The 22,464-nt window shown below is 52.3% G+C and overlaps 10 protein-coding genes across 10 annotated transcripts; 4 read left to right on the top strand and 6 right to left on the bottom strand.

Annotated features, from left to right (window-relative positions):
• Positions 1-205: 205 nt before the first annotated feature.
• Positions 206-1,577, top strand: STEHIDRAFT_151241 (SAICAR synthase-like protein; the record flags this gene model as incomplete). Its single annotated transcript, XM_007298453.1, has 3 exons — positions 206-588; positions 681-852; positions 915-1,577. 3 exons carry the CDS (start codon positions 206-208, stop codon positions 1,575-1,577), a joined length of 1,218 nt encoding a protein of 405 aa, XP_007298515.1.
• Positions 1,578-1,975: 398 nt separating this feature from the next.
• On the bottom strand, positions 1,976-2,827 carry STEHIDRAFT_88565 (uncharacterized protein; the record flags this gene model as incomplete). Its single annotated transcript, XM_007298163.1, has 1 exon — positions 1,976-2,827. One exon carries the CDS (start codon positions 2,825-2,827, stop codon positions 2,090-2,092), a length of 738 nt encoding a protein of 245 aa, XP_007298225.1. The 3' UTR covers positions 1,976-2,089.
• A 278-nt stretch (positions 2,828-3,105) lies between these two features.
• On the bottom strand, positions 3,106-5,168 carry STEHIDRAFT_143425 (phosphatidylserine decarboxylase; the record flags this gene model as incomplete). The annotated part of the gene is made up of 3 exons (XM_007298452.1): positions 3,106-3,762; positions 3,854-4,760; positions 4,983-5,168. The coding sequence occupies 3 exons, from the start codon at positions 5,166-5,168 to the stop codon at positions 3,326-3,328; spliced, it is 1,530 nt and encodes a 509-aa protein (XP_007298514.1). The 3' UTR covers positions 3,106-3,325.
• Positions 5,169-5,805: 637 nt separating this feature from the next.
• Positions 5,806-7,044, bottom strand: STEHIDRAFT_164310 (uncharacterized protein). The gene is made up of 5 exons (XM_007298451.1): positions 6,914-7,044; positions 6,637-6,766; positions 6,447-6,544; positions 6,301-6,376; positions 5,806-6,216 (listed from the first exon to the last, which is right to left on the bottom strand). The coding sequence occupies exons 1-5, from the start codon at positions 6,971-6,973 to the stop codon at positions 6,125-6,127; spliced, it is 456 nt and encodes a 151-aa protein (XP_007298513.1). The 5' UTR covers positions 6,974-7,044; the 3' UTR covers positions 5,806-6,124.
• Positions 7,045-7,223: 179 nt separating this feature from the next.
• On the top strand, positions 7,224-8,768 carry STEHIDRAFT_88555 (DUF602-domain-containing protein). The gene is made up of 4 exons (XM_007298162.1): positions 7,224-7,450; positions 7,535-7,669; positions 7,733-8,506; positions 8,579-8,768. Exons 1-4 carry the CDS (start codon positions 7,328-7,330, stop codon positions 8,585-8,587), a joined length of 1,041 nt encoding a protein of 346 aa, XP_007298224.1. The 5' UTR covers positions 7,224-7,327; the 3' UTR covers positions 8,588-8,768.
• Positions 8,769-9,653: 885 nt separating this feature from the next.
• On the top strand, positions 9,654-10,607 carry STEHIDRAFT_48040 (uncharacterized protein; the record flags this gene model as incomplete). The annotated part of the gene is made up of 2 exons (XM_007298030.1): positions 9,654-9,677; positions 9,849-10,607. Coding segments are annotated over 2 exons (783 nt in total), but the record flags the coding sequence as incomplete, so codon positions are not given.
• Positions 10,608-11,519: 912 nt separating this feature from the next.
• On the top strand, positions 11,520-14,327 carry Shfet3a (ferroxidase). The gene is made up of 10 exons (XM_007298450.1): positions 11,520-11,772; positions 11,836-11,979; positions 12,056-12,146; positions 12,215-12,389; positions 12,459-12,679; positions 12,736-12,895; positions 12,954-13,314; positions 13,376-13,566; positions 13,645-13,936; positions 14,000-14,327. Exons 1-10 carry the CDS (start codon positions 11,609-11,611, stop codon positions 14,181-14,183), a joined length of 1,983 nt encoding a protein of 660 aa, XP_007298512.1. The 5' UTR covers positions 11,520-11,608; the 3' UTR covers positions 14,184-14,327.
• Positions 14,328-14,337: 10 nt separating this feature from the next.
• On the bottom strand, positions 14,338-16,573 carry STEHIDRAFT_126817 (alkaline phosphatase-like protein; the record flags this gene model as incomplete). Its single annotated transcript, XM_007298449.1, has 7 exons — positions 14,338-14,667; positions 14,734-15,224; positions 15,287-15,357; positions 15,421-15,536; positions 15,602-16,033; positions 16,092-16,186; positions 16,252-16,573. 7 exons carry the CDS (start codon positions 16,571-16,573, stop codon positions 14,338-14,340), a joined length of 1,857 nt encoding a protein of 618 aa, XP_007298511.1.
• Positions 16,574-18,856: 2,283 nt separating this feature from the next.
• On the bottom strand, positions 18,857-19,786 carry STEHIDRAFT_116992 (uncharacterized protein; the record flags this gene model as incomplete). The annotated part of the gene is made up of 2 exons (XM_007298448.1): positions 18,857-19,305; positions 19,389-19,786. Coding segments are annotated over 2 exons (847 nt in total), but the record flags the coding sequence as incomplete, so codon positions are not given.
• A 319-nt stretch (positions 19,787-20,105) lies between these two features.
• STEHIDRAFT_143419 (uncharacterized protein) lies at positions 20,106-22,227 on the bottom strand. Its single transcript, XM_007298447.1, has 8 exons — positions 22,112-22,227; positions 21,677-22,026; positions 21,419-21,625; positions 21,286-21,365; positions 20,824-21,213; positions 20,703-20,763; positions 20,574-20,632; positions 20,106-20,453 (listed from the first exon to the last, which is right to left on the bottom strand). Exons 1-8 carry the CDS (start codon positions 22,195-22,197, stop codon positions 20,304-20,306), a joined length of 1,383 nt encoding a protein of 460 aa, XP_007298509.1. The 5' UTR covers positions 22,198-22,227; the 3' UTR covers positions 20,106-20,303.
• Positions 22,228-22,464: the final 237 nt, after the last annotated feature.

The following is a 22,464-nucleotide window of genomic DNA, read 5'->3' as shown; positions in this document are numbered from 1 at the left end:
CTCTGTACCGCTCTGTCACCTTGAACCTTTACTTACGCCTCACACTATATCTAAGGTAGGCCTCCACGACATTCAGAGTAGTCTGCCACGTCGAAACAAATATTATCTTCATAATCTGAAGCAGTGCATTCTTAGCTCTCTTCTGTCTATAGTTCGCCTCCATCTATTTACACCACCTCTGAAGCAACCCCCCATCCCGATATCGATGTCCGCCATCGTGACCCCTTCCCCCAACAATCTCAGCCTAAGCGCCACCCCGTCCTCCCTCTCCCCCTCTCCTTCCCCCTCCTCCGCCCCCTCCCGCTCACACAGCCCCTACCCCCCCTCGCACCCTCTCGAGCTCGCAAACCAAGTCGGCGGCCACTCCGGCGTACAGACGTCCGAGGACGGCTCGCTGGTATTCAAGCCCGCCCTGCCGCTCGAACATAAATTCTATGCGAGTGTACTGCAGAGTGAAGATGGGGAGAAGCTGGGGTTGGGCGATTTGAGGAGGTGGGTGCCGAGGTTTTATGGGACGTTGAGGTTGGAGGGGGTGCAGGATGAGAGGGGGAATATTGAGGAGGTGGAGGGGAAGGAGAAGAAGGAGACGTGAGTTTTTCTTTGTTTCTGTTTAAGCTGCGAGTTGTTGCGGGCGGTGAGGGATGCGTTTGTGCTGATCGACGGTGTGGTTTTGGGTGCAGGTTGGTCCTGGAGAATCTCACAACTCCGTTTCGTAAGCCTAACATCCTCGATATCAAACTCGGGACCGTCCTCTACGACGACGACGCGAGCGAAGAGAAGAAGGCGCGTATGTCGAAGACTGCACGGGACACGACATCTTTCGAGACGGGCGTGCGATTGACTGGATTTCAGGTTTGACCCAGCTCATGCAGACCGTGAGCAGGAGCGAAATTTTGACATGTTGACATGCGCAGGTATACGATAATACGACCTCGAAACCCGTCAAGACCTCCAAATCCTACGGCAAATCTATCAAACCCAGCGACCTCCCCTCCGGAATCGCACGCTTCTTCCCCGTCCCCTCCTCTTCTCCTTCCCCTTCTCCCTTCACCTCGACACCCGCCTCTCACCCCTCCGACCCGACGTTTCTCCTCCCCACCCTCCCTCAGGTATCATCTACATCTACGCACAACCAAGGTCTCCCTGCGCACCTTCTTCTTCCTATCCTCGAAGCGATGTTGCTCGACGTGGAGATGATACGCGAGATCGCGGGATGTATCGAGATGAGGATGATCGCTTCGAGCTTTTTGTTCATATATGAGGCGGATATAGAGAAAGCGAGGGAGGGTGTGAAGTGGATGGAAGAACATCCGAGTGGGCTGGAGAGTGATGACGACGATGACGAGGACGACGAGGACGAAGAGGAGGAGGATGAAGACGAGAAGGCGAAGGAGAGGCCTGGTCCGCCGTATATCGTCAAGCTCATAGACTTCGCGCATACGAAGTTGACGCCTGGACAAGGGCCAGATAAGGGGTTGTTGAAAGGGATGGATACGGTTATTGAGTTGTTGGAGGGAAGGATTGAGGAGGTGAAGAAGCTCGTGGAGGAAGATAAGACCAAGGAAGCGGCGTCCTGAACGCTTATAAGAAGCGGGTGTGAGGGGGTGGCAAGCTGAGATGTCCAGTTCATGTCTCTTGATAGGATGTTGTGATGTAGATGTGAGGTGGGTATCTCGTCTCGTTTTCCTCTTGTTGCGTTACGGTAATGTATTGCTATGCTTTTTATACTGTCAATAATTCGCCGTTTTGGTCTTACATCGAATGACGCTTGCATCTATCATCCTGAGTACTCGCTATCGTTGTCCCCTATCGGAGTTGAACATATTCTAGTGATCATGACTCGCGAGCTGCTCCTTTCTCTAGCACAGTGTTCATGTCTGTCACAGGTACTGGAGAGTGCGGCTACCCTATACTGCCGCCTTCTCTTGCACAATATATTAGAATACATCGGAATGCACTAGCTCCTAGAGACTTACAACTTGGATACCGAGACACTGGGTTCTATCTGATAGGAACGGTATTCCAGTACAACACGAGGACACGATATTCCCGAGTATCGCGTTCAGACGATCGCGTCCCAAGTACTCACTCAAGCCGAGGTCAACAGAGGGGCCTCACGGATCCACTCTCCAGCCCGCAACTCTCCCGCCACGAACGCCGCAAACCCAGCCCTCGCAAGCGTCGCCCCAGTCTTCCCATCGCCAATATACCCCGCCACGACCTCCTTATTATTCGAACTCGTCAACGCCGGCACTCTCACGATCGTCCATTCAATCTCCTTCCCGCTCTCCACACCTTCGTTCGCTCCACGAATGACTTCTCCCACCTTCACGATATCCTTGTACGCATTGGGCGCATAGAGCGCGATCCCATGTACCATCGCCTTATAAACCAAGCTGAAACCGTCCTTCTCGTCCGTGATACTCGGCGTGCCCAGCGCGATGAGCCTCTTCACCCCGCTCGCTCGCATGGCGTGCAAGACGACTTTATAAGCCTCTGCGATGGGCGTGTCCGGTCCTTCTTTGACACTGGGCCCAATAGCACTAAGAACAGCCGAGACGCCCGTCATTGCAGACGTGAGTTTGGCTTCGTCGGCAGGTGTGAGTGTGCCCTCGACGAGGGTGACGTTCGGGTGGGTGCTGAATGTGGTGGGGAGCTTCGAGGGGGTGCGTAGGTATAGAGTTAGAGTCGGGAGGGCTGGGTTTGGGGTGTGCCATGAGCCCGGTGGAAAGTTGGGGGATTTGGAATGGGGGATGTCGAGTAGTGTTTCGACGAGTAGTTGGCCGCATGCGCCTGTCGAGCCGAGAATGAGGAGATGCCCGGGCATGTCCTGAAGTTTGAGTGGTAATAGACGACGAGTACTTAGCTCCTCAGAAGACGATATATATAACAAGCCAGAGACAAAGATATCTATATTACTGGAGCTGCAAGGACAATAGCAAGCGAGGTTGAGACGAGTTTCCGATGTATGGTCGCCGTTACGGTGTATTCAAGTTGATGTCAGTGGGTGGCGTAGGAATGTGGCGCCACAGAAATTGAAAGTCCGACATTCCCATCAGCTGCAAGTACTCGACACACTCATATTGAACGTACTGTATAACCTCACCGTACATATTCGTTCGAAAAGACCTGAGTTGAGACGAGCAACATCGTGATAGTATGCAAGAAATCACGGGCCACTGCAGATAAATTATCTAAAGCCCTGACCCTCCCATCGAAGAGCAAGCAGTGAATTATTTTGGTTCCGGATGTTGAAATCCAAATGGGTAAGTAAAGCACGTAGAGATGAGTCTCGTCAGCTGTATATGCATCAACAACCTTCCCCTCACTCAACCTTCTCTCTCCCACTCCCAAACCTCCCCAACCCCTGCCCAACCTTCACCTTCTCCCCCACCCCCACCCCAAACTCCCACCCCTCCCTTCCCTCCGGCGCCTCCCAAACCAGCACAATCGTACTCCCCAAACAAAATCCCCCCATCTCCTCCCCCGCACTCAACGGCTGCCCATTCAATATCGGACTCGCAGCGGAGTACGTCGCCTCCTCGTACGTCCCCGGTGGCGGGCGCGAGCGTCGGGGGTGCCGGAGGTTCGTCCGGAGCTGCTGGTCGAAGTTGATTTTTATGGAGCCGACGTTGGTGGCGCCGACGGGGATCATGGAGAAGAAGCCGTGGCGCCAGCGGCCGAGGAGGGCGACGCGTTCGTTCAACACAAACAGGTTTTCGAGCCGTTTGGCGACGTAGGGGCTCACGCTGAACAGTTCGCCTGTGTCATTGCCATTAATCACCCCGAGTCAGCAATCAGCAAATCCCGTCAAGAAGTCTGAAGAAGAGCGTGCAAGGAATCAATCACGCACCCATGAAATGCCTCCTCTTCTCCACGACCCACGCCGTCGGACTATGAAACCTATGATAATCCCCCGGCGCCAAATAAACCACCATAAAATACAACGCGTTCCCGGGCCTCACCGTCGCGCCGTACGTGCTCCGCGTCCTCTGCAGCGTAGGCGAGACTCCCATCTCCTTCGCCACCGAGACGTCGTGCGAGAGTGTTTCTTGGATGGAGCGGTCGGGCTCGACGACGGAGGCGTCGATCCGTTCGCCGTGTTTTTGAGGGGAGGGGTGACGGTCGCGCGAGGAGGGGGTGCTGTACGCTTTTGGATCCGTCGGGAATTCTTCGTCTGTACTCTCCGTGGCTGACGTTGACGCAGAAGAAGAACGTTGGGTAGTCGGATGCGATGGCGCAGAAGGCGTAACAGGTGTCGAAGGCGTACTCCCCGCTCCTCCAATAAGTTGGTTAAGGGAATACTCAATCCCATTAACGTTCGCGAACTCCTCATCATCCACCACCTCAATCTCCTTCCTCTTCCCGAGATCCGCCTCCGCCCTCCTCACCCTAGTCCTCTTCCCGCTCTGGTCCTCCAAACCCAATAACGCATCAAGACTATACGTCAATCCCTTCACCTGCTCCACCCTCGCCCCCTCGACCTTTCCGAAATGCAACACGGTGCCGTCCGCGGGGCTCACGAGCGGTGCGGACGCGTCGATCGGGCGTGCGCCGGGCTTGAGGGCGCGGTAGAAGAAGGCGCCCATGGAGGGGTAGGCGTGCAGGTCGGACGGCTCGATCTCGGAGAGGTCGCAGCCGAAGAGGGAGGCGTAGATTTTGTAGCCGTACGGACGGAACCAGAGGGGGAGTTCGAGGGAGTTGAGGTAGCCCCAGACGCGGGAGAGGTTGCGGAGGGGGAGCGCGCCGAGGATGTGGACCTAGGAAGGGATGAGTGAAGTGGGTGAGTATGTTGGAGATTAATTGTGTATACTAGTCGTATGTACGAGTCGAGACGATGTTCTTGTATTAAATCATTATAAAGACAGTAACAGCGCACAAGCATATTCGGACTTTCGTAGTTTCAGATGAAGTCTCAACCGACGGTGCACACGACCACTACCAAAACATACATACCACAACCAAACAATAAACAAACTCACCTGCCAAGGTCCCCTCAATCTCACGACCTCATGTCCATCCCCATCAACATGCACCTCCGCCTCCTTCCTTACCGTCCGCCTCCACTGCACTAGCACGAGCAGCATCGCACCGACGAACCAAGGGAGGGGATACCATTTCGTGGGGGTGCGCCTCCATGCCTCTGACGCACGTTCTGTCCAGACCATGACCGTATACGTATCAGCCGACCGCACAATTCAACCCAAATCGTAAGGGACGGGGCAAAGGAAAGGAAAGGAAAGGAAAAGGGAGGGGAAGGGGATAAGCAGGAGGAAGGAGGGACGCACTGAACAAGGACTGGTTCGAGGCCGCGCCGTCGATATGATTACTTCGTGGCGGGCTGTCGTCCTTCGGCGCGTGCTTATTTTCGAAGAGCCGGGCGACGGTCGTATGAAATGTTCTGGATGCCGAGAGGAGGGGTAGCGAGGCGGCGGCGTTATGTTTTTCTGTTCGTGTTCGCGTTCTTGAAATGCGCAGGAGCGTGTGCGTCTGCGTACGTCGTTGTACACTGCGGGCAACGGCGGCGAGCACGGTGTGTTTGCTGCTCATTGTCGTGGTCGTCGATGGCGGCGAAGGAGAGCAGTGGCCATAGGAGATCTAGAGTTGTTCAGAGAATGATTCCGACGGCACAATGCCGGGATAGATTATGTAATCACGACGTAAAATGACTTCTTCCAAGATTGACGTGCCTCGAGGCTACCAACGTTCGCATGTGATTTAGATTTCGAATTTCGAGAGCAAAATCAATAAATATGGAGGAAATTATATTGTACGACATGAGGGTAAGGTGCAGAGTCCAGTCGACAGCCTATCCATAACCCAGGAACTCCCAGTACTGATAAGGGCCTTCTTCAGCTCGTAAGGAGGTTGAATGCTGCGGAAGAAGGAGCTGTTCCAAACGGCAGAGCCCAGGTCGTATTGGGTGGGTGATATTGGGTAGGAAGAGAGTTCTCTTGTAAGAGCCGGACGCCCGTCGAGGGACGGACTTTGGCGATTGTGCGACGAGGATGAGCCAATGTTTCGACGATGTGGGTGCGTCTGTCAAGTGTTGCTCTTTTCTCGTGGTCTCTCGGTATTGTAGTCTTTCGGCCGTTGGTCATTGTCCTTTGACCATTGAGTGCGTTCATCCTGGCCCCTCGACCTCCGCCTCCGCTGCGAACTCGTCCTCGGAAAGCATCGTCTTCAGTACGCCGTCGATCTGGGCGTGGAGTGCCTCTGTTTGAGGGCAAATGTGCAGCGTGTCAACAACACGACACCATGAGGGGAGAGAGGATGTGAGACAAGATTAAAGAGACTGACTTGCGCGGTTCACAGCGGCTATATACTCTTCGTTCGCGATCTTCATCTCGTCTTCGAGGGCTTGGAGTCGTTTAGCCTGCACACATCCACAACGTTCGTTCAGCTAAACCTGAGGGTGAATGGGATGGGATGTAGAGAAACTCAACTTGTTCCTCCTCCGGTTCAGGAGCGGGGAGGCTCTGGATGAGATATTCTACTTGTTTCGCTTTCATCATCAGATCCGCCACGAGCTCCTTCTTGTTCGCTATATGACCCACACCCGTCCAGACGCACAGGCAAAAGGAGCACGCCAGTTGAGATTGGTGGCAGATGGGAAGAGGCAAATAATGAACGCACCATTAAACACCTCCTCCGAATCGACCTTCTCCGCATTGCGTGTCTTCGTGACGGGTATATCGCTCGACACTTGCGCGAAATCGGCGCGTGAGGTCAGGTAGGCGAGTGTGCTCGACATGATGGTCATCAGCTATAGTCAATTTATCATGTCATCGTCAGCTATCTGCGCCTTTCGAACGACTTTCAAACAACAACAAGGAAAGTGGGACAGGTGAAAGAGAAGATGAGATCGAAGGAGAGGTGAGGAGAGGGGAGGAAAGACGGGCAATGGACATACGTTCTGGATTTCATCCTGCAGTTGTGTGATGCGGTCCATGTTCGACAATTCCTGGAGCATCTCTGGGGCCAGAAAAACACGAACGAACGAACGCGACCAGAACAGGCAGACAAAAGACGGACGGATGGACAAACGAGTGTTTGGAACTGAAAGAGTTGGGTTTGTCACGCTCGGCCGAAACGTGAGGCCGCGGTTTGTGACCCTGAGACAAGGCGCTCGTCACATTTCGTCACGAAGGGCTTGTCACGAGTGGCACCCTGATGAGGCTCCGGTCACGCTTCGGTCAGCACCTGTCTCTCAGCCTCTGTCTCTGACCACCACCATCACATCGCCGCCTCTCTTCTTCGTCCTCATCTTCGTCGTCGTATTATCTGCCGTCTCTGTCTAGTCAGCTACCAAAATACCTCAGACACCATGGGTAATGATGGAGGAAGTATCCCCGACCGTCGCGATCTCGTTCGTTCGAAGCCCAAAGCCGAACAAGCAGACAAGGCGAACCAGACCCGTGCGCGCTGGTTCTCGTGTGCTTTATCCAAGGTGCGTCCTCTCATCTTTCTTCTCACCTTCCCGAACAAACAAGGTGTCTTTGTGCTGATTGGTGGACTTGGAATGGCTATGTAGCGCCCATTAAGGGAGCCGATAGTCAGTTGTGCGCTGGGCAAGCTGTATAATAAAGATGCGCTGCTGGAGTTTCTGCTGGATCGGGGCGCGTATGGGGATGGGGAGGAGATATGTGGGCATATACGTTCGTTGAAGGTTCGCTCGTCATGTTCAAGTTCTCCCTCATCGACCGACCGTTGCTCACACCGTCGTATACAGGACGTCAAAACCCTAAATCTAACCCCGAACACCACCCCCTCCTCTTCCACCTCCACCTCCACCTCTAACTCTATTAATGAAGACGCCCCCACCCGTGCACTCTTCGTCTGTCCGCTCACACTCAAAGAAATGACAGGCGCCGTCCCCTTCGTCTACATCTCCACCTGCGGCTGCGTCTTCTCCCAAGCCGGCCTCAAGACTCTCACCTCCGCATCCGCATCATCATCCTCACCTCCTTCCTTGTCATTAGAGTCGGAGGGAAAGGAGAAGGATGTAGGCGAAAAGGAGAAGGAGAGGCAATTGGACGTATGTCCGCAATGTGCGACGAAGTTCGATAAGACCGAAGACGTGCGGACTATCAATCCCTCGAGTGCGGACGAAGAGAAGATGCGTGTGGCGATGCAGGCGAGGAGGCTCGTCGAGGCTGCTACGAAGTCTGCGAAATCAAAATCGAAGAAGCGCAAAGCTGCTGCCACCTCCTCCAGTGACTCCCCGGATGCCAATGTCAATGCTACGTCGCTCGAGCCACCAAAGAAGAAGACAGCGAAGGAAGACAGGGAAAGGGACAGGGAAAGGGACAGAGAGAGCAGAGCGACGGCAAATTTAGCTTCGATAAATGGGGTGGGGAGTACGAGCCGAGCGGTGGCGAGTAGTTTGGCGATGGAGGAGGCGAAGCGTAAGGCGGGGATGAGTGAGGCTGTGAAGAGTCTTTATGGGCCGAAGGATGGGGTGAAGAGGAAGGAGACGTTCATGACGATGGGGACGTTTACGAGGGTGAGTTCGATTTTTCTAACTATGCTGTTGATGAGAGGGGGTGATGCTGACTAGTTGTTTTGTTTGTGGTAGTATGCTTGAGCGGTCCGTTGGTTCTAGGAGTGGTTCGTTGGTCTCGTCTGGAGTTTCTGTTCATGGTCATGGTGTATTTTTGTAATCTTTCCTATTCTCGCTCGTTGCTGTAATACACTCATTTTTCGCGGACTTCTCTCAAGAATCACTCCGGCCGGACTCGTAAATCCTCACTCTGCAACGCGTTCGCATGTATGTTTTGAATGAGAAAGATAGTGTCGTAGTTGGCTATTTGAGCGGATGTATATGTCCCCTATTGTAGCGTTGGATATATACTTTCAAGGTGATAGACGGACAAAGAGAGATGTGGAGAGACGAGACAACACGATCTCAGTCACGTGATCGTACAACGCAATATGAGCACCGATGGAACTCGAATCCTCTTCTTCATGAACTATTCCTCTTCGTCCTGGCTACGTCCTTAGATTGCTCGTGACATCATTCCTCTTTGGCACCGTACAACATCTCTATAATACTTCGTCGCTGTTCCATCTCGAATACATCTTGATAGAACAATTTGACGGGCCTCTTTTCATACGGACTCCACCATGTCGTTTCTATCTGCAACTGGGGCTCGGACCCTTACCCCTCGCGCTCGTCTCTTTCTTTCGCGGCAGCACACTAGCACCCTCCGTTCGAGACACTTCCACCGCTCTCATCAAGTTCAAAACGTAGAAGTAGACTACGCGTCGAAATACGCGTCTAAGTTGCAGGAAAAGGCGAAGAAGTGAGTCCGTTTGTTCGTTAGCGCACTTGTCATAGTATACGATAGGATACTTATTAGTCACGGTCGTCATCTGATCATTCTTCGTTCTCCTCGTTGCTTTCCCTCCCAATCCCAAACCTCCTCGGACTTGGACTCGTGCTCGAACTCATCCGGAACAGAGAAAACGCCACAGTCGACGAACTCCGACAGAAAGTGAAATTACAAGAGCAGGAGGCGAGGAAGGCACGGTTAGCTAGCGCTGCGAAACATCTGGCTGCTTCTGCTTCGGTGGATGAGCCTGGTACAAGTACGACGACTGGGACTGGGGCAGAGGCAGGGACTGGGGTTGGGGCGGCCAAGATTCCGAAGAGAAAGGATTCGTCACCTGTGAAGGTATGTGTTGTGTTCGTGTTTGTGTTCGTTTGAGGACCGAGGTGATTTCGGTTCGTGGTCGGTAGTCCAGATCGGTCGCATCTCGCAGAGACAGGATGACACCTTTTCTCTTCTATTACTTGCCTTCTTAAACCATGAATATTGACAACACCTTCTCGACGACCCATCTAGCCCCTCTCCTCCATCCTCGCCCTACCCAAACTCCTCCAAACACCACACACGCCAGCCCAAATCAACGCCCTCTGGACAGCCTACCACGCCTCCCGCTCCGGCGGCACAGGCCGCGGCTACATCTGCGCCTCGATGCCTCTAGAGACGTATGAACGCATGCTCGGCGTCGCCGCGAAATGGCCGTCGTTCATCCTGCCACTCCCGAGGGAAATACCCGCCAACGTTCCGACAGCAGATGGCACGACGACGACAGAGAAAGAGAAAGGACACGAGTTCCATTACATGCAATGGGCGACGCACGACCCGCCTGCACTCCCTTCCGCAGACGACTCTCCTTTTCCTCCTTCCACTTCACCGCCTGCGCTCGATCCATTGCTCCTGGGAAAACAGAACCCGAAAACAGCGATGATCATCTTCACGCCGCTATTAGAATACAAAATGCGCCAAACATTCGCGACGCCCTACCTCGTCCTCACATTCTACACCGACCTCGCACATACACACGGTCTCGTGTTGCTGCGGGGCGAGATCACTCCTTCATCAAGTTCGAATGAAAAGGAGTGGATGCTGAGCCAGGAGGACGCGCAGTTATTGACGATGGGGTTGCAGAGGTTTTATTTGTGGCCTGTCGCTGCGGAGGGAGAGGGCGAGAGCAAGAAGGAGACGGCGGCGAAGGAGGTGTTGAGGAGGTTTCATGAGGAGCCGGAGAGGTTTGATTGGGAGGATGTGGTAAGGTTGGCGGGGGATGTTGGGGTTTGAATGACGTGTTGGTAGGAGACTAGGAGCGTGTTTGGGTCGCGCCGTTTGGATGGTTTCCTGGAGATCTAGTGCAATGCGTACTGCTGCTCTGATCTGCTCTGATGCGATACACGCTTTATTGGACATCATCCTATCAGCCTCAGGTGTCGTGGGTGCTTCTAACCTCCTGCTCTCTGAAAGTATTCTTCATCTGCCAACACATTCGCCACCCTATCATCCAATGCTTTCGTGCGCTATAGTCTGGCTTGTCCACATCCGGCGACAAAGGTGCAGCAGGGCGCAAGGTGAGCGGCGATGTACGTCGAGTTTCTCGAATACCCGTGTACAGAGTACCCTCCTAGAATACTTAATAGGAACTGGTATTCCATCGGTAATGTCATCACCATATCCATGGACACTATTGCAAGTAATACATCGTACTTCATACATGTCAGGAGCAGTCTCTTGTTAAACCTATGATGATCATAGAGTGCAGTTTTGCGGAGTGCATAGTACTGGTCGTAGTGATCACCTCTCAGTGCGATGGGCCACATCTTGGTGTTCCCATTGGTTCCGTATTGCTCCGCAGCGTATATATAGCGCATCCCGTCTTCGACTCATTCTTAGCTCTGTACTTCATCTTAACCCCCGATACATTATCTTCTCACCGCTGTGGGTAAAGTTCGAAAGAGTCTGGAGGAATTATACGTCGCCACAACAGGACGCCACACAGTCGCTTGCTAGACGTTCAATTGATAAGATCACGATCGGAAATTATCAGATAAGGCACTGATGCGAACACCCATCTTATTAACCCCTCACTGCTCCTTCGAGGACGGTATACATATATTGTTCAGCAATCGAAGGGCAAGGGGGATGCGTCTTTTATTTTGACCCACAACAACCTAGTACTCCATCCCTCGTAGTCCCACTCTCCAGGGCTTCGCTTTCTGCATACTACCCCACAGACCGCACAATATCTGAGACGCCACTCGGTGGATCTGAAGCCTCGCAACTTCACAATGTGGCCATCTTTTCTCTCTTGCCTCGCATTTATTGCTTTCACTCTCGTACCTCCTGTTTTTGCTGGTACGAAAGAAATCTGGTGGAATATAACCTACGTGGACGACATCAGCCCGGATGGACTCTACCCCCGACGCGTCGTCGGCGTCAATGGCACCTGGCCGTGCGTCCTGCGCCACATTCGTCCCCACAGTTCTCCGAGATAGTGCTGATGGTCTTGTGTTAGGCCACCGCCCTTCGACGTCAACTCGAATGAGGACCTACTTGTTCATGTGACAAACTCTTTGGACGTTCCTACCTCGCTCCATCACCATGGCATGTTTTTCAATTCTACCGCATGGATGGACGGCGCTGTGGGTCTCTCCCAATGGTTCGTACGATAGATCGCTTTTAAATTGCCGTTTCCGCCTGCTTGATATTTTCTCTTCTTTCGGTTGTTTTTGTAGCGGCATACCTGTTGGATCTACTTTCGGCTATGTCGTCCCCGTCAGTACCTCCGGCCAACGAGGGACTTACTGGGTTCATGCCCACGCTTCCGTACGTTCATCACTCAGTTCATCTTTCCATTCATCGCCTCCATCTAATGGTGGATTCTTCGAACATAGGGTCAATATGTCGATGGGCTACGTGCTCCATTCGTGATCAACCCCGAATCCGAAGTCTACTCATATGATGAAGAATACACGATCGTCCTCGGAGACTGGTATCATGAACAACACAGCGACCTATTGGCCGAGTTCATCAACGTCGATAATCCTGAGGGTAATGAGCCCGTGCCAGGTAGGTAATCCGAGCTAATTTCTCTCGACCCACTTCTAAAATCTTAGCCATTAATCATCGATGCTTTAGACTCTGCGTTGATGTACTTCGCCCAAAACGCGACCTATCTTCCTCCCGTTTCCGGCACATCCTCTGATGTGACTAGTTCTGCTGTCGGCTTCAACGAGAACGCGACCTTGCCATTCGAGCCTGGGAAGACATACCGATTGCGTGTCGTCAACACGGCGGCCTTCGCAGGGTTCTACTTCTGGATCGACGGGCATGAGATGAGAGTCATAGAGGCGGACGGAGTAAGCCATACTGCACTCTGAGTGGTCTGAATAACAACTAATTCCGGATGGTGTAGATTGACACAGAGGAGTACTCAGCCGAGATGCTATCCTTGACTGTCGCTCAGCGCTACTCTGTCCTCGTCACCGCGCGAAACGATACCTCGTCTAATTGGGCAATCCACGCGAACATGGACGTCGACATGTTCGACGACCTACCCGATGCATTGGATCCAAGTTCGTATTTCTTATCATTCCCAAACTGTGTACCTCACTTAGATGTTATAACGCGCAGACGTGACCTCGACAATCACATACAACTCGTCTACCCCGACGGCTGACATAGGATTTGTAGACGAATTTCTAATGTTAAACGATAGCGCACTCGTGCCGATCGAAGTCGTGCCGATGTATCCTCCCGCAGACCTCACCATACCATTGGTCGTCCTCCTAGAAACCATGGATGATGGTACGAATCGCGGAATGTTCAACGATGTAACATACAACGCGCCTTTAGTGCCCGGGATACTCTCTGCACTTACTCTCGGGGAGAACGCGACGGTGGCCGGTGCGTACGGACCCACCAGTTTAGTATGGAACCATTTGGATGTTGTAGACATCGTGTTAATGAACGACGATGACGGTAAACATCCATTGTGAGTTCTCCCTGCGTCTGCATATCAGCTCTTATGGTCCTCTGACCCGAACAACGTATAGCCACTTACATGGGCACACCATGCAAATCATCCACCGCGCCGAAAACTATACCTCTGATGATCCAGAGCTGAATCCTCCATTCATCGAGGGCCAAGCGAACCCTATGCGACGAGATACCGTCCATGTCCCCGGTGGAGGATCAGTCACACTACGTGTCGTCGCAGACAACCCCGGTGTCTGGTTCATTCACTGTATGTGTAGAATCCCTCCTAAACATCATCCTCCACTTTTCAGTCCACCCATGTACTGACCTGACATCACCCTACCAGGTCACATCGAATGGCACCTTGAATCCGGCCTCGCACTAACCATCATCGAAGCCCCCCTCATCGCACAATCCCGCACTGAACTCGGAGGCGGCGTACCCTCGTTCATCACCGAACAGTGCGCTGCGCTTGGTTATCCTACCAGCGGGAACGCAGCTGGAAAACATAGTGCGACCGATTTGGAGGGATTGCCAGTTGGACCACACAGGCCGAAGGATGAAGACGATGAGGTTCGCGGATGGTTTAGATTTGGATGGGGTGTAGTAGGGTGGTCAAAGAGTTGGGTTATGTTCGGGTGCGTGACAAATGCCCTTTCTGATTCTATATTCGCCCATGTTTATTTAGATCTCTTTTTCAGAGGTGGAGTTGCGGCTTTGCTGGGCCTAATCATGATCGTGAAGTCCTTCCGGAACAGGTCACGGACCCGGATCAGTGCGGAAGACGAGGTCATGAATGGACACACTAACAAGACTGTCAAGGTCGTAGAAGACAGGTTCTCTGCGCACAGCCGCGAGGAGGCTAAAGCACTGCTCAGTGCTTGATAATATCCCCACACTAAAGAGTCCACGGAATACAGAACTAGATTGAGCGTACATCATTACTACTTTTCTTCTGCTCTAGAGCTACCAGGTTTGTACGGACAGCGCCTATCATCACTACTCCCCAATTCCACATAGTTCATCTATCATGCCGGTTTTATGCCGTATAGGCCAAAGCATCCGTCCACTCCGGCCCCTCCACCTCCTCAAAGAACCCGAGCCTGCACTCATCGTACCCGAACTTCTCCAACCCCTCGAAATAGTCGTCATACGCTTCATCCAACGCCCCATCTAGATTTTGGACCTCCCCGTCGGGGAATATGAAGGACCAGGGTGAGAGACATGCATTTCCAGAACAACGGCGAAGCACGAGGAGAAGGGCATCGAGCCGGGTGGCGAGCGGGGTGTAGTCTGTGTCGTCTACGGTGGCGAATGAGAAAGAGGAGTTGGAGTTGATGGCGAGGTTGGTGAGTTGGTATGGGTCAGTCTGTTTAGAGGTTGGACTAAGTTTAGCGGAGGTCTGATAGGGTGTCTCTAGGAGACTTCGCTATACCTTGAGGTTGAACAGCTCCCGCTCGCCCGTGCACCAGACTCCATACACCCATTCATCTTCGCCATCAATCACGCGCAATGAACGGTATGTCTGGTTCACAAAGCCGCCATTCGAGTAGGTCTTATCTATAAACGAAAGTAAGAAGCACCCTTTGTCAGCACCGCCTTGGATCTTTTCTCTCTTGCTCTCCGTCTCTCTCTCCATCGCATAGGTATTGGACTCACCAGCATAGTTCCCCTCGAACGCTCCGATATTCCAATACTCCGTAATCGTATGTCTCGGCTCCTGCACCGTCTCATTAGCACTCAATCCACATGTCGTATCGTTCGTCTCGGTGAACGATATCGGTCGCCCGTCGATGGTGTAATTTGTCGTGGCACCTGCGAGACTGAGGAGCGTAGCTCCAAGGTCGGGCATGGAATAGACATCGGCGGAGTTGGTCGTGTTGGGTGTGATTCCAGGACCACGGATGAAGAGGGGGATGAGAACGTCTGCGTATCAGCGGAGCGTGGTTAAGATGACATTCTACGGAAAGAATAGTCTGGAGTCTGACCTTCTTCGAAAGGGAGTGTTTTACTTGGTTGACGGCGATGAGAACCGAGGGCGTAACCGTTATCAGCCACGCTGCGAGAGAAGTGATATTAGACATTGTATATGAGCGAAAACAAGGGAGAGAGAATAACGCACTAGATGATGTAGGTGTTGTTCGCGATCCCTGCGTCCTCGACTTGTTGAACGATGTTCTCCACGAGATCATCTACGCTCTGCAGAGACCTCAACCTCTGACGATACACATGATCGATCTTATAACAGTCTAAGTCAGCACCACGTTCCTTTCGATCTATTCCAGAGCGAACACGATACGCACATAATCCACCACCGTGTCGTTCAACTCCGGCAGCTCCTTCAACCACGAAACTCCGCCTCCCGGACCTCCCACCGGGACATTGTAATTCGGCGACCTCGGTACTATACTGTCATTGAATGATCCTGCGTATTCTGGTGATGGGAGTGGTTCGGTAAACGAGCCATTGAACTGGACTTCGAGATGTGGCGCTGTGGGCGCGATGCCGAGGAAGAAGGGCTGGGAAGGCGAGGCGAGGGCTTGTTGCAGCATGGATGTGGATTTTTGCTGGATGAGGGCGGTCTGGTATTCGCCTTCGTAGTTGATCGAAGCTTCGCCGTTTGCAGAGAAAGACGCGTTATAGAAGAGGTAGGTGTTCGGGTCAAGCAGGAAATCCGCATTTGTCCATCCGGCGGCTGGGAGTTCTTGGATATTTGTGGTTTTCATGCCGTTCATCTACATTTCGTGTCAGGATATATAAACCGAGGTATATAAATCGATCGATTATACGCACCAGCTTTCCCGTGTAATATGTCTCATATCCTGCCTCCTGTAGGAAAATAGGCAGATAGTCGTTATTGTGTCCTAGGTCGCAGAAAGTCTCCCATCCTGCCCACCATATAGTCAGACCGACAGAGCCAACACCAACCACTGAAAAAGAACAATCAACATACCTCCATATGGACCCGAAACGTAAGTCACATTGTGATTATGTGCGAACTGAGCCTTCAACAGCGATACTCTCGAGGGACAGCACAACGAAACAGGCGCGTAGAAATGAGTGAACGAAACACCCTGCTCAGCTATAGAGGCGTGAAGCTTCGGCATGTAGTCCAGTGTGTTAGTACGGACATCCTGGTCGTCGGTGATGATGAAGATGATGTTGGGTTTTGAAGGGTCGAGGGAAGCAGCGTTAGAGGCATGAATGAGACCGGAAGAGAGGATGGGAAGAAAGCCGCAGACGGTCTTCCAAAAATGGCTCGAGGAGAATGCCATAACGGAAGGTCTCTAGAGGAGGGACGACGACAAAAAGAGGAGCGTCATTCTCGCAGACATCGCCAAGTATTTATAGCGGATTCTATCGAAGACAGTATGCTCAGCAATCCAAGTATTTTGGTCATCCACACTCGTCTGAATGAATTTTGCGCTCAGTGGCCTACGGCGATGTTCTCAAGGCATGAATGCACGAGCTCGAGCCGGAGGTGAGTGCCAGTGGGATCAAGTTGCCACCGCGCGCGATGCAGCTCACGAATGACGCGAGAATTCCCCATATCGCTGGACGATGGCGATCTATATTTGCACATTTTTTGGGTTTACCCCTGCTTCTCCACCCTCGGACGTCCTGAATGGTATTTCATGGCATCCTAGACCTGGAAATATTCAAATTCTATGAAATTCTGCCAACTGCTCGCCACACTACTTATGCCGGTAAGTGAGAGAGCGACTGAGTTGACCCGTGCGGTATGTCCCTCCAATGGCCATGCTACCAATATACTTGTCTGAGCGTCCTAGAGACAAACCGTTCCATCGTGTGAGCCCGACACAATGCATGTATTGTTAGGCGAGAAGGCAACAGAGGTGACGGTGTCGGTATGCCCTTGAACGGCCCTGACAACACAGAACATGTCTCTATATGCCGGATGCGGACTGCTACCATCGCAAGAGCCAGATACAACGTGCGGGATGGGTAAGTCTGTCGCCCGCACCTTGCGAACACAGGAACTCTCAATAATGACTCATGAGAACAGCTGGTTTGAAAGAGGAACATTATCCCCGGGTTTGTGTGATTGTCAAAGTGAAACGGAGAGTTTATACACGGCCGAAATGTCTTCGACGACCGACAAAAAATTTGAAGACTGTACAATTACAAACAGAGGTCTTGCACTTCTTCCGCTCACCCATGTTGGGCTCTGCCAGGGAGCTATAAGGCATGTTAGTCAGACCATTACTATACGTTGAACAATCAAAATAGTGGGCGTACGTATAGTTGGAGTGTGTTGACCATCGTATCTAGTTCACGCCCCTGTGGACGTTCGCTCTCGCCGGAGCTACGAGGGGTGGACTGCACGGATATCTCTCCTGACGATTTCGACGCCCGCTTGAGTATACCAACTAACATATCCTGTAATCTCTCCGCCAGCGATTCCAAAAACTGTATGGGAACTCCGACGGGAGGCGGATACCATGGATAGATTGTCGAGTGGCTGCCCCATAGCACGATGTTCGGAGGACCTTCAGCCGGCGGGTGAGGGCTCTGTAGCGGGTCCGACTCATGCTGGTCGTCAGGGTGAAAGTAGCGATACAGCTGCCAACAGCACCAACAACACTTCTTGCTGACGGCGATCGGAGTCTTATTTGTCTAACGGACGAGTAACCCAAGGAGCGTTAGCAATGAACCACGTTCCGAGGAGATGGTGGCGAACTTGAAATATTTTGAGAAGCACGTCTCGAGCCTCCGCGCTGACGTCCAGTGAAGAGCTCTCCGCTGCAGGTAGTGACCAGAAGGTACGTGCGAGGCCCATCATAAGTGCTTCTGCGTGCACCGACACGTCAGTCACAGACCATGGTTCCAATTTGAAGTCGGTCTCAAGTAGCGCTGCGGTCTCAGCCTTCGTGTCCCGTAAATCAGGGTGGTCAAGGATCGTACTTTTAAAGTTGGCGATTACATTGTTGAGAGGCGGGAATGAGGGATGAGGAATGGAGATAAGATATGCATGGATAGGGAGCGGGAGAGAATGGGCGGAGAGATAATCTACGGCGGTGGTCCACGCGACTATAGTCTTCAGATAGCGAATGATGGTGTCGGCAGGCGAGTTGGGCATGAGGTCTTCGACGAAAACTTTGAAAACATGATAAATACCATCAGAATACGCGATTGACCGGTTGTAGTGACTCGGCGGCCGACATTACCATCGTTTTCCTCGTCGTTCTCCCGCGCCTCCTCTTCATTCTCCAGGGCCTCTTCGTTCTCCGCGGCCTCCTGCGCTATCCTGTCTCCGCCAGGCCCCACGTTCCCTGCATCTCCAGCGCCTGTTTCCCATTCACCATTCGCACAGTCAACGGGGCGAATCATGCAGCAAACTGGCCAAGAGAGAGACGTACGTTCGGTCGCGCTGCCAAGTCCGAGATCGCCCGGCCTGACCGCGGTCATCTCCTGCACAAGCAATCCATCCGATAGCAGAAAAGCAACGAGTTCGCATTTCAACAAGAGACGAAACATCATCAAGCGGGGCACAACTTCCACCACATTCTGCAGGGTAAGCGAGTTTCTGGATCTGCCCTTCGTAGTCAAGGCATCCCTCAGGCCCGAGAAGGTATCCGTGAGGGCTGCGATCCATCTCCCAACGTTGTCGCGGGTAACCTGGTAGAGGACGTATGGGCTTGACGAGGTGTTATTCGCAGATACCGTCTGGGGTTGGATGTCGTATCTATTGCGAAGCCAAGTTACCCCGGTTTTGTCGACCTTGAGCTTTCTCGGAAAAGAAAGTCTTTTGCGTAGGCTGTCGAGAGGGTAGGCAGCGAGGACGTCCATGGGGTGCCTATTCCAGGTTCTGCTACCCATGAGGATGCGGGAGGCGATCTTGGGATAAGCGTGGTTCACGATGTACAGGTGAAAACGTTCACAGCGACCCAGGAAGACTCCACTAAAATCGGGGGATTTCAACCTAGGCTTGTCTACACGAAATAGCTCAAGAATGGCGAAAATGCTCTTGAAGTTACCATCGGGACTGTAGGCGATCAAAACAGGAAAGAGTAAGCAGCTTGTCGGGCAGTAAACTCTGAAGAGGATAGAGGATCCTGCGAAACTCACTCCTTTTTGTGCCATTCGTTCAGAACCTCCTCACCACTCACAGTTGTTTGCAGAGACTTCAGCTCGGTCGTCTCTGGAGAAAGTGCAGATCTCGTGTTCTGAGTAACCAGAACGAGTGACTCGATTGCTTCACAGTTGATGTTTGCCGTGAGAGCGATGACGCGAGAAGCGAAGGTATCTTTGAAGGGACCGCGTACTTTCGGAGGAGTCCCGACAGTAAGAAGGGTAGTAATATACTGCAGAGTTCGGAGCAGTTCGTCTTTCGGAACATTTGGCTCTTCCGGCGCGGTTGGATGGTGAAAGCGTAAGGCGATAGTCGCGAGGGTTATGAAGTTCGACAGCTCGTTGCGCAGTTCTTCAGGGCTTCCGACGTCTTTCGAAGGCGGCACGTCAAGCATCTTCGTTGATGTTAGAGTAGAAGAGGTAGAAAGCCCATGAAGATAGATGACTGACAATGTCAATGACGACTCAGCGACAACGGCGTTCAATGGTACCATGCTCAATTTGAAACTCCGCCGAAGCACCGCTTTCGATCGGCGCTTTCTGAGGTAAGGTAAGGTAATTTATTCAGGGTACAAAACGGGCCCATGAGGACCAATACCCCTATCCGTGTACGAGTTTCCATACAACGTTATCTTCGCGTTCTTGACGGAGGTGGCTTGCATGAGATCGTTAGACGGACGTCAGCGCTGCCAACGATGGCGGAGACGGGGTTTACTGGGTGACTTTTGAGTCGCTGACATTCTCTGGATCACTGTCACCCCCCAAGAAATACAGGTCTACCGAAAACAGTCCTTTAAGAAATAGTCTCGGGTTCGCTTGTTCCCATTACCATCAATCCCACGCTTCGAAATCGGCTCTATTTCCTCCTCCCGCACTTCTCCTTTGGGCACAGACGTGTTTCCCACAACTTCATCATTTCTTCTTGCTTGCAGCTTTATCTTGTGTCGTAGCAGTGGGAGGAATTCTGGAGCCGTCGAAGAAATTGGAACGAGCGACGACTTTACGGGGTACAGTGGGTGCGGGGATGCAGATAGGCATTTGTTGCGGTGTCTCGGAGAGGGGCTGTCGACCATACAATGCCCATAAATACGAAGAGAAATGCGTTATATCAGTAGCGCTACAAAAGGACCCGCAGGGAGGACTGATGGACAATAGATATCGATTGAGGGAAGATAAACGCACGATCTCTCGTCCGGTGGTATACGTCTCTGTCGTCCATCGCGTTCTCTTTACTTTGAGGTCTACCGATGTAAAAGTCGAAGAAAATGTTTTAGCAAGAAGAATGTCAAGTCGTTGAGAATGTGAACGCACCGCTCCAGATCGTTCGCATCCCAAGATCGTTCAAATGCAAGGTCAGGATGTCTCTGTACGCCTTCACCGCGACTGATTAGCCCATGCCTATGAGTTTGAGCACGAAATGAGAAGAGCCCACCTCATGCAAACAATCATCAAACGCCCCATGCCCCTGGAAAAAACTCATTCGCGACCCAGGTCCCTTCATCAATCCCGGCACATACTTGAAAAACTCCAAAAACGCTCTATATCCCTCCTGGAACGTATCAAAGTAAATCGCGTCGAACGTGCCCAAGCTGTACTTCGCCCTCAATTTCGGATCCTCGAATACCTCTTTCCACGGATGTGGGATCAGTTTAATGTTCGTCTTTTTCGGATTGTCGATATGTTCGCACTTTGAGGTTTCGGGGTGGCCGGGAGAGAAGGGGCTCTTGTCGAATTGGATGTTTTCAAAGTAGGTGAGGGCGTCGGGGTGGGCTTCGATGATCGTGTGGTTCGAGGGAGAGTAATATTGGAATTCTGTGTCGATCTACGAAGGGTTGTGCCACAACGTCAGATCGCGCTGTGTAAGTATGTATCGAAACGTCAGTGAAGCCCTTACAATACCAAGTCCAAAGCCGATGTTCAATATAGATTTTCCGGGGCCTTGACCGTCCATCAATAGCCTGGCCGACTCCTTCACTACAAAAGGGATGAGCACGGAAAACGAACGAAGATAGCTGTTTTGAATTCACTGATAGGGGTCTCCCAGCCGGCCATGACGGCGCTCTGACTCTTGCTCGTGATCAAGCTGACCTCCATAGACCCTTGATCTACGCGATAAACATATTGGCACCGTTCGTTAAGGTAAGAAGAGTTGTCGATCTCCACGTCCATGGGGTGAAAGTGCCATTCTACTGTATTGGGTCTTCCCTCAAAAGGCCTGTAATAGCGCGCATAATCTGCATAGAGTCAGACTATGTTCAGTTAGACTCGGGCTGAGCTAGACATACCGCTCTCTACCATCCAATTCATTAGCACCTTCCAACACTCGCCACCTTTGATTGCCCTTCCAATCGCATACTTGTTCTTTTCATCCACCGCAGAAACCCACCAAGGTAGTCCTTTCTCAAGCAGCCATTTCACAGCAACAGGATTTTCTGCGATCGCAGCCAGGTGTAAAGCCGAGTCACTGGTGGCGGAATCGCGGTCCCAGATGGTAGCCCCTCGAGCGACAAGATCGTCAAAGAGAGCAGTATCACGTTCGCCACGCTGAATGGCGTAGAGAAGCTGTTTGGAAGGGTTGTGTTTCACTCGGCCACGCTCGTAAGCAGCGTGGTCGGCCTGGTTGCGTGCATGCCATCTACGTTGAACAAAAGGAAGGTGGATACCAGTTAGTTGATTAAATCGCTGGTAGGAAAACGGTACGCAGTGGTGCAAATTCTTACGCGTTATACGACTCGCCCCCTCTGATAGGGCTCTTCTTGAACTCTTTCTTGTACTTCTCCCAACCGAGACTTTCCGGGAGCTCCATTGTAGGGGGATCATTCTCGCCAGGTTGTTCACGGCCGAGAGGCGGGCCAGGAAGCGGAAGAGTGGTCCATGCTGCAGGGATAGAGACCATGGTGTGATACGGTGCGAAAAATCATTCCCTGGCGAGTTTTGAGGTGGAGAAAGATGGGAAAGAAGGATGAACTTGGAAGACAAACAAGTTGCCTTCATCGGAGTTCGAATAACGGGTGGCGTGGGTTGGTGCCATGTGCTTCAGGGGACGGAACGCCACTCATAAATTCGCGCTCTT

This window comes from Stereum hirsutum, assembly GCF_000264905.1.
Source record: "Stereum hirsutum FP-91666 SS1 unplaced genomic scaffold STEHIscaffold_1, whole genome shotgun sequence".
NCBI classification, from domain to species: domain Eukaryota; kingdom Fungi; phylum Basidiomycota; class Agaricomycetes; order Russulales; family Stereaceae; genus Stereum; species Stereum hirsutum.
Note: the sequence above shows the minus strand (reverse complement) of the source record. Positions and strands in the feature narration are given on the sequence as shown.

Excerpts from the sequence above, each read along its gene's own strand:
- STEHIDRAFT_164310 (XM_007298451.1), bottom strand. The coding sequence starts at position 6,973 with ATGCTCCAGGAATTGTCGAACATGGACCGCATCACACAACTGCAGGAT. Across the intron at positions 6,545-6,636 it reads TTCGGAGGAGGTGTTTAATG|CGAACAAGAAGGAGCTCGTG; the intron begins GTGCGTTCATTA and ends TGGGTCATATAG. Across the intron at positions 6,217-6,300 it reads AGCCGCTGTGAACCGCGCAA|AGGCACTCCACGCCCAGATC; the intron begins GTCAGTCTCTTT and ends GCCCTCAAACAG.
- STEHIDRAFT_143419 (XM_007298447.1), bottom strand. The coding sequence starts at position 22,197 with ATGGAGCTCCCGGAAAGTCTCGGTTGGGAGAAGTACAAGAAAGAGTTC. Across the intron at positions 22,027-22,111 it reads GGGGGCGAGTCGTATAACGC|ATGGCATGCACGCAACCAGG; the intron begins GTAAGAATTTGC and ends TGTTCAACGTAG. Across the intron at positions 21,626-21,676 it reads GAATTGGATGGTAGAGAGCG|ATTATGCGCGCTATTACAGG; the intron begins GTATGTCTAGCT and ends GACTCTATGCAG.
- STEHIDRAFT_88555 (XM_007298162.1), top strand. The coding sequence starts at position 7,328 with ATGGGTAATGATGGAGGAAGTATCCCCGACCGTCGCGATCTCGTTCGT. Across the intron at positions 7,451-7,534 it reads TCTCGTGTGCTTTATCCAAG|CGCCCATTAAGGGAGCCGAT; the intron begins GTGCGTCCTCTC and ends ATGGCTATGTAG. Across the intron at positions 7,670-7,732 it reads GGCATATACGTTCGTTGAAG|GACGTCAAAACCCTAAATCT; the intron begins GTTCGCTCGTCA and ends CGTCGTATACAG.
- Shfet3a (XM_007298450.1), top strand. The coding sequence starts at position 11,609 with ATGTGGCCATCTTTTCTCTCTTGCCTCGCATTTATTGCTTTCACTCTC. Across the intron at positions 11,980-12,055 it reads GCTGTGGGTCTCTCCCAATG|CGGCATACCTGTTGGATCTA; the intron begins GTTCGTACGATA and ends TTGTTTTTGTAG. Across the intron at positions 12,680-12,735 it reads GAGTCATAGAGGCGGACGGA|ATTGACACAGAGGAGTACTC; the intron begins GTAAGCCATACT and ends CGGATGGTGTAG.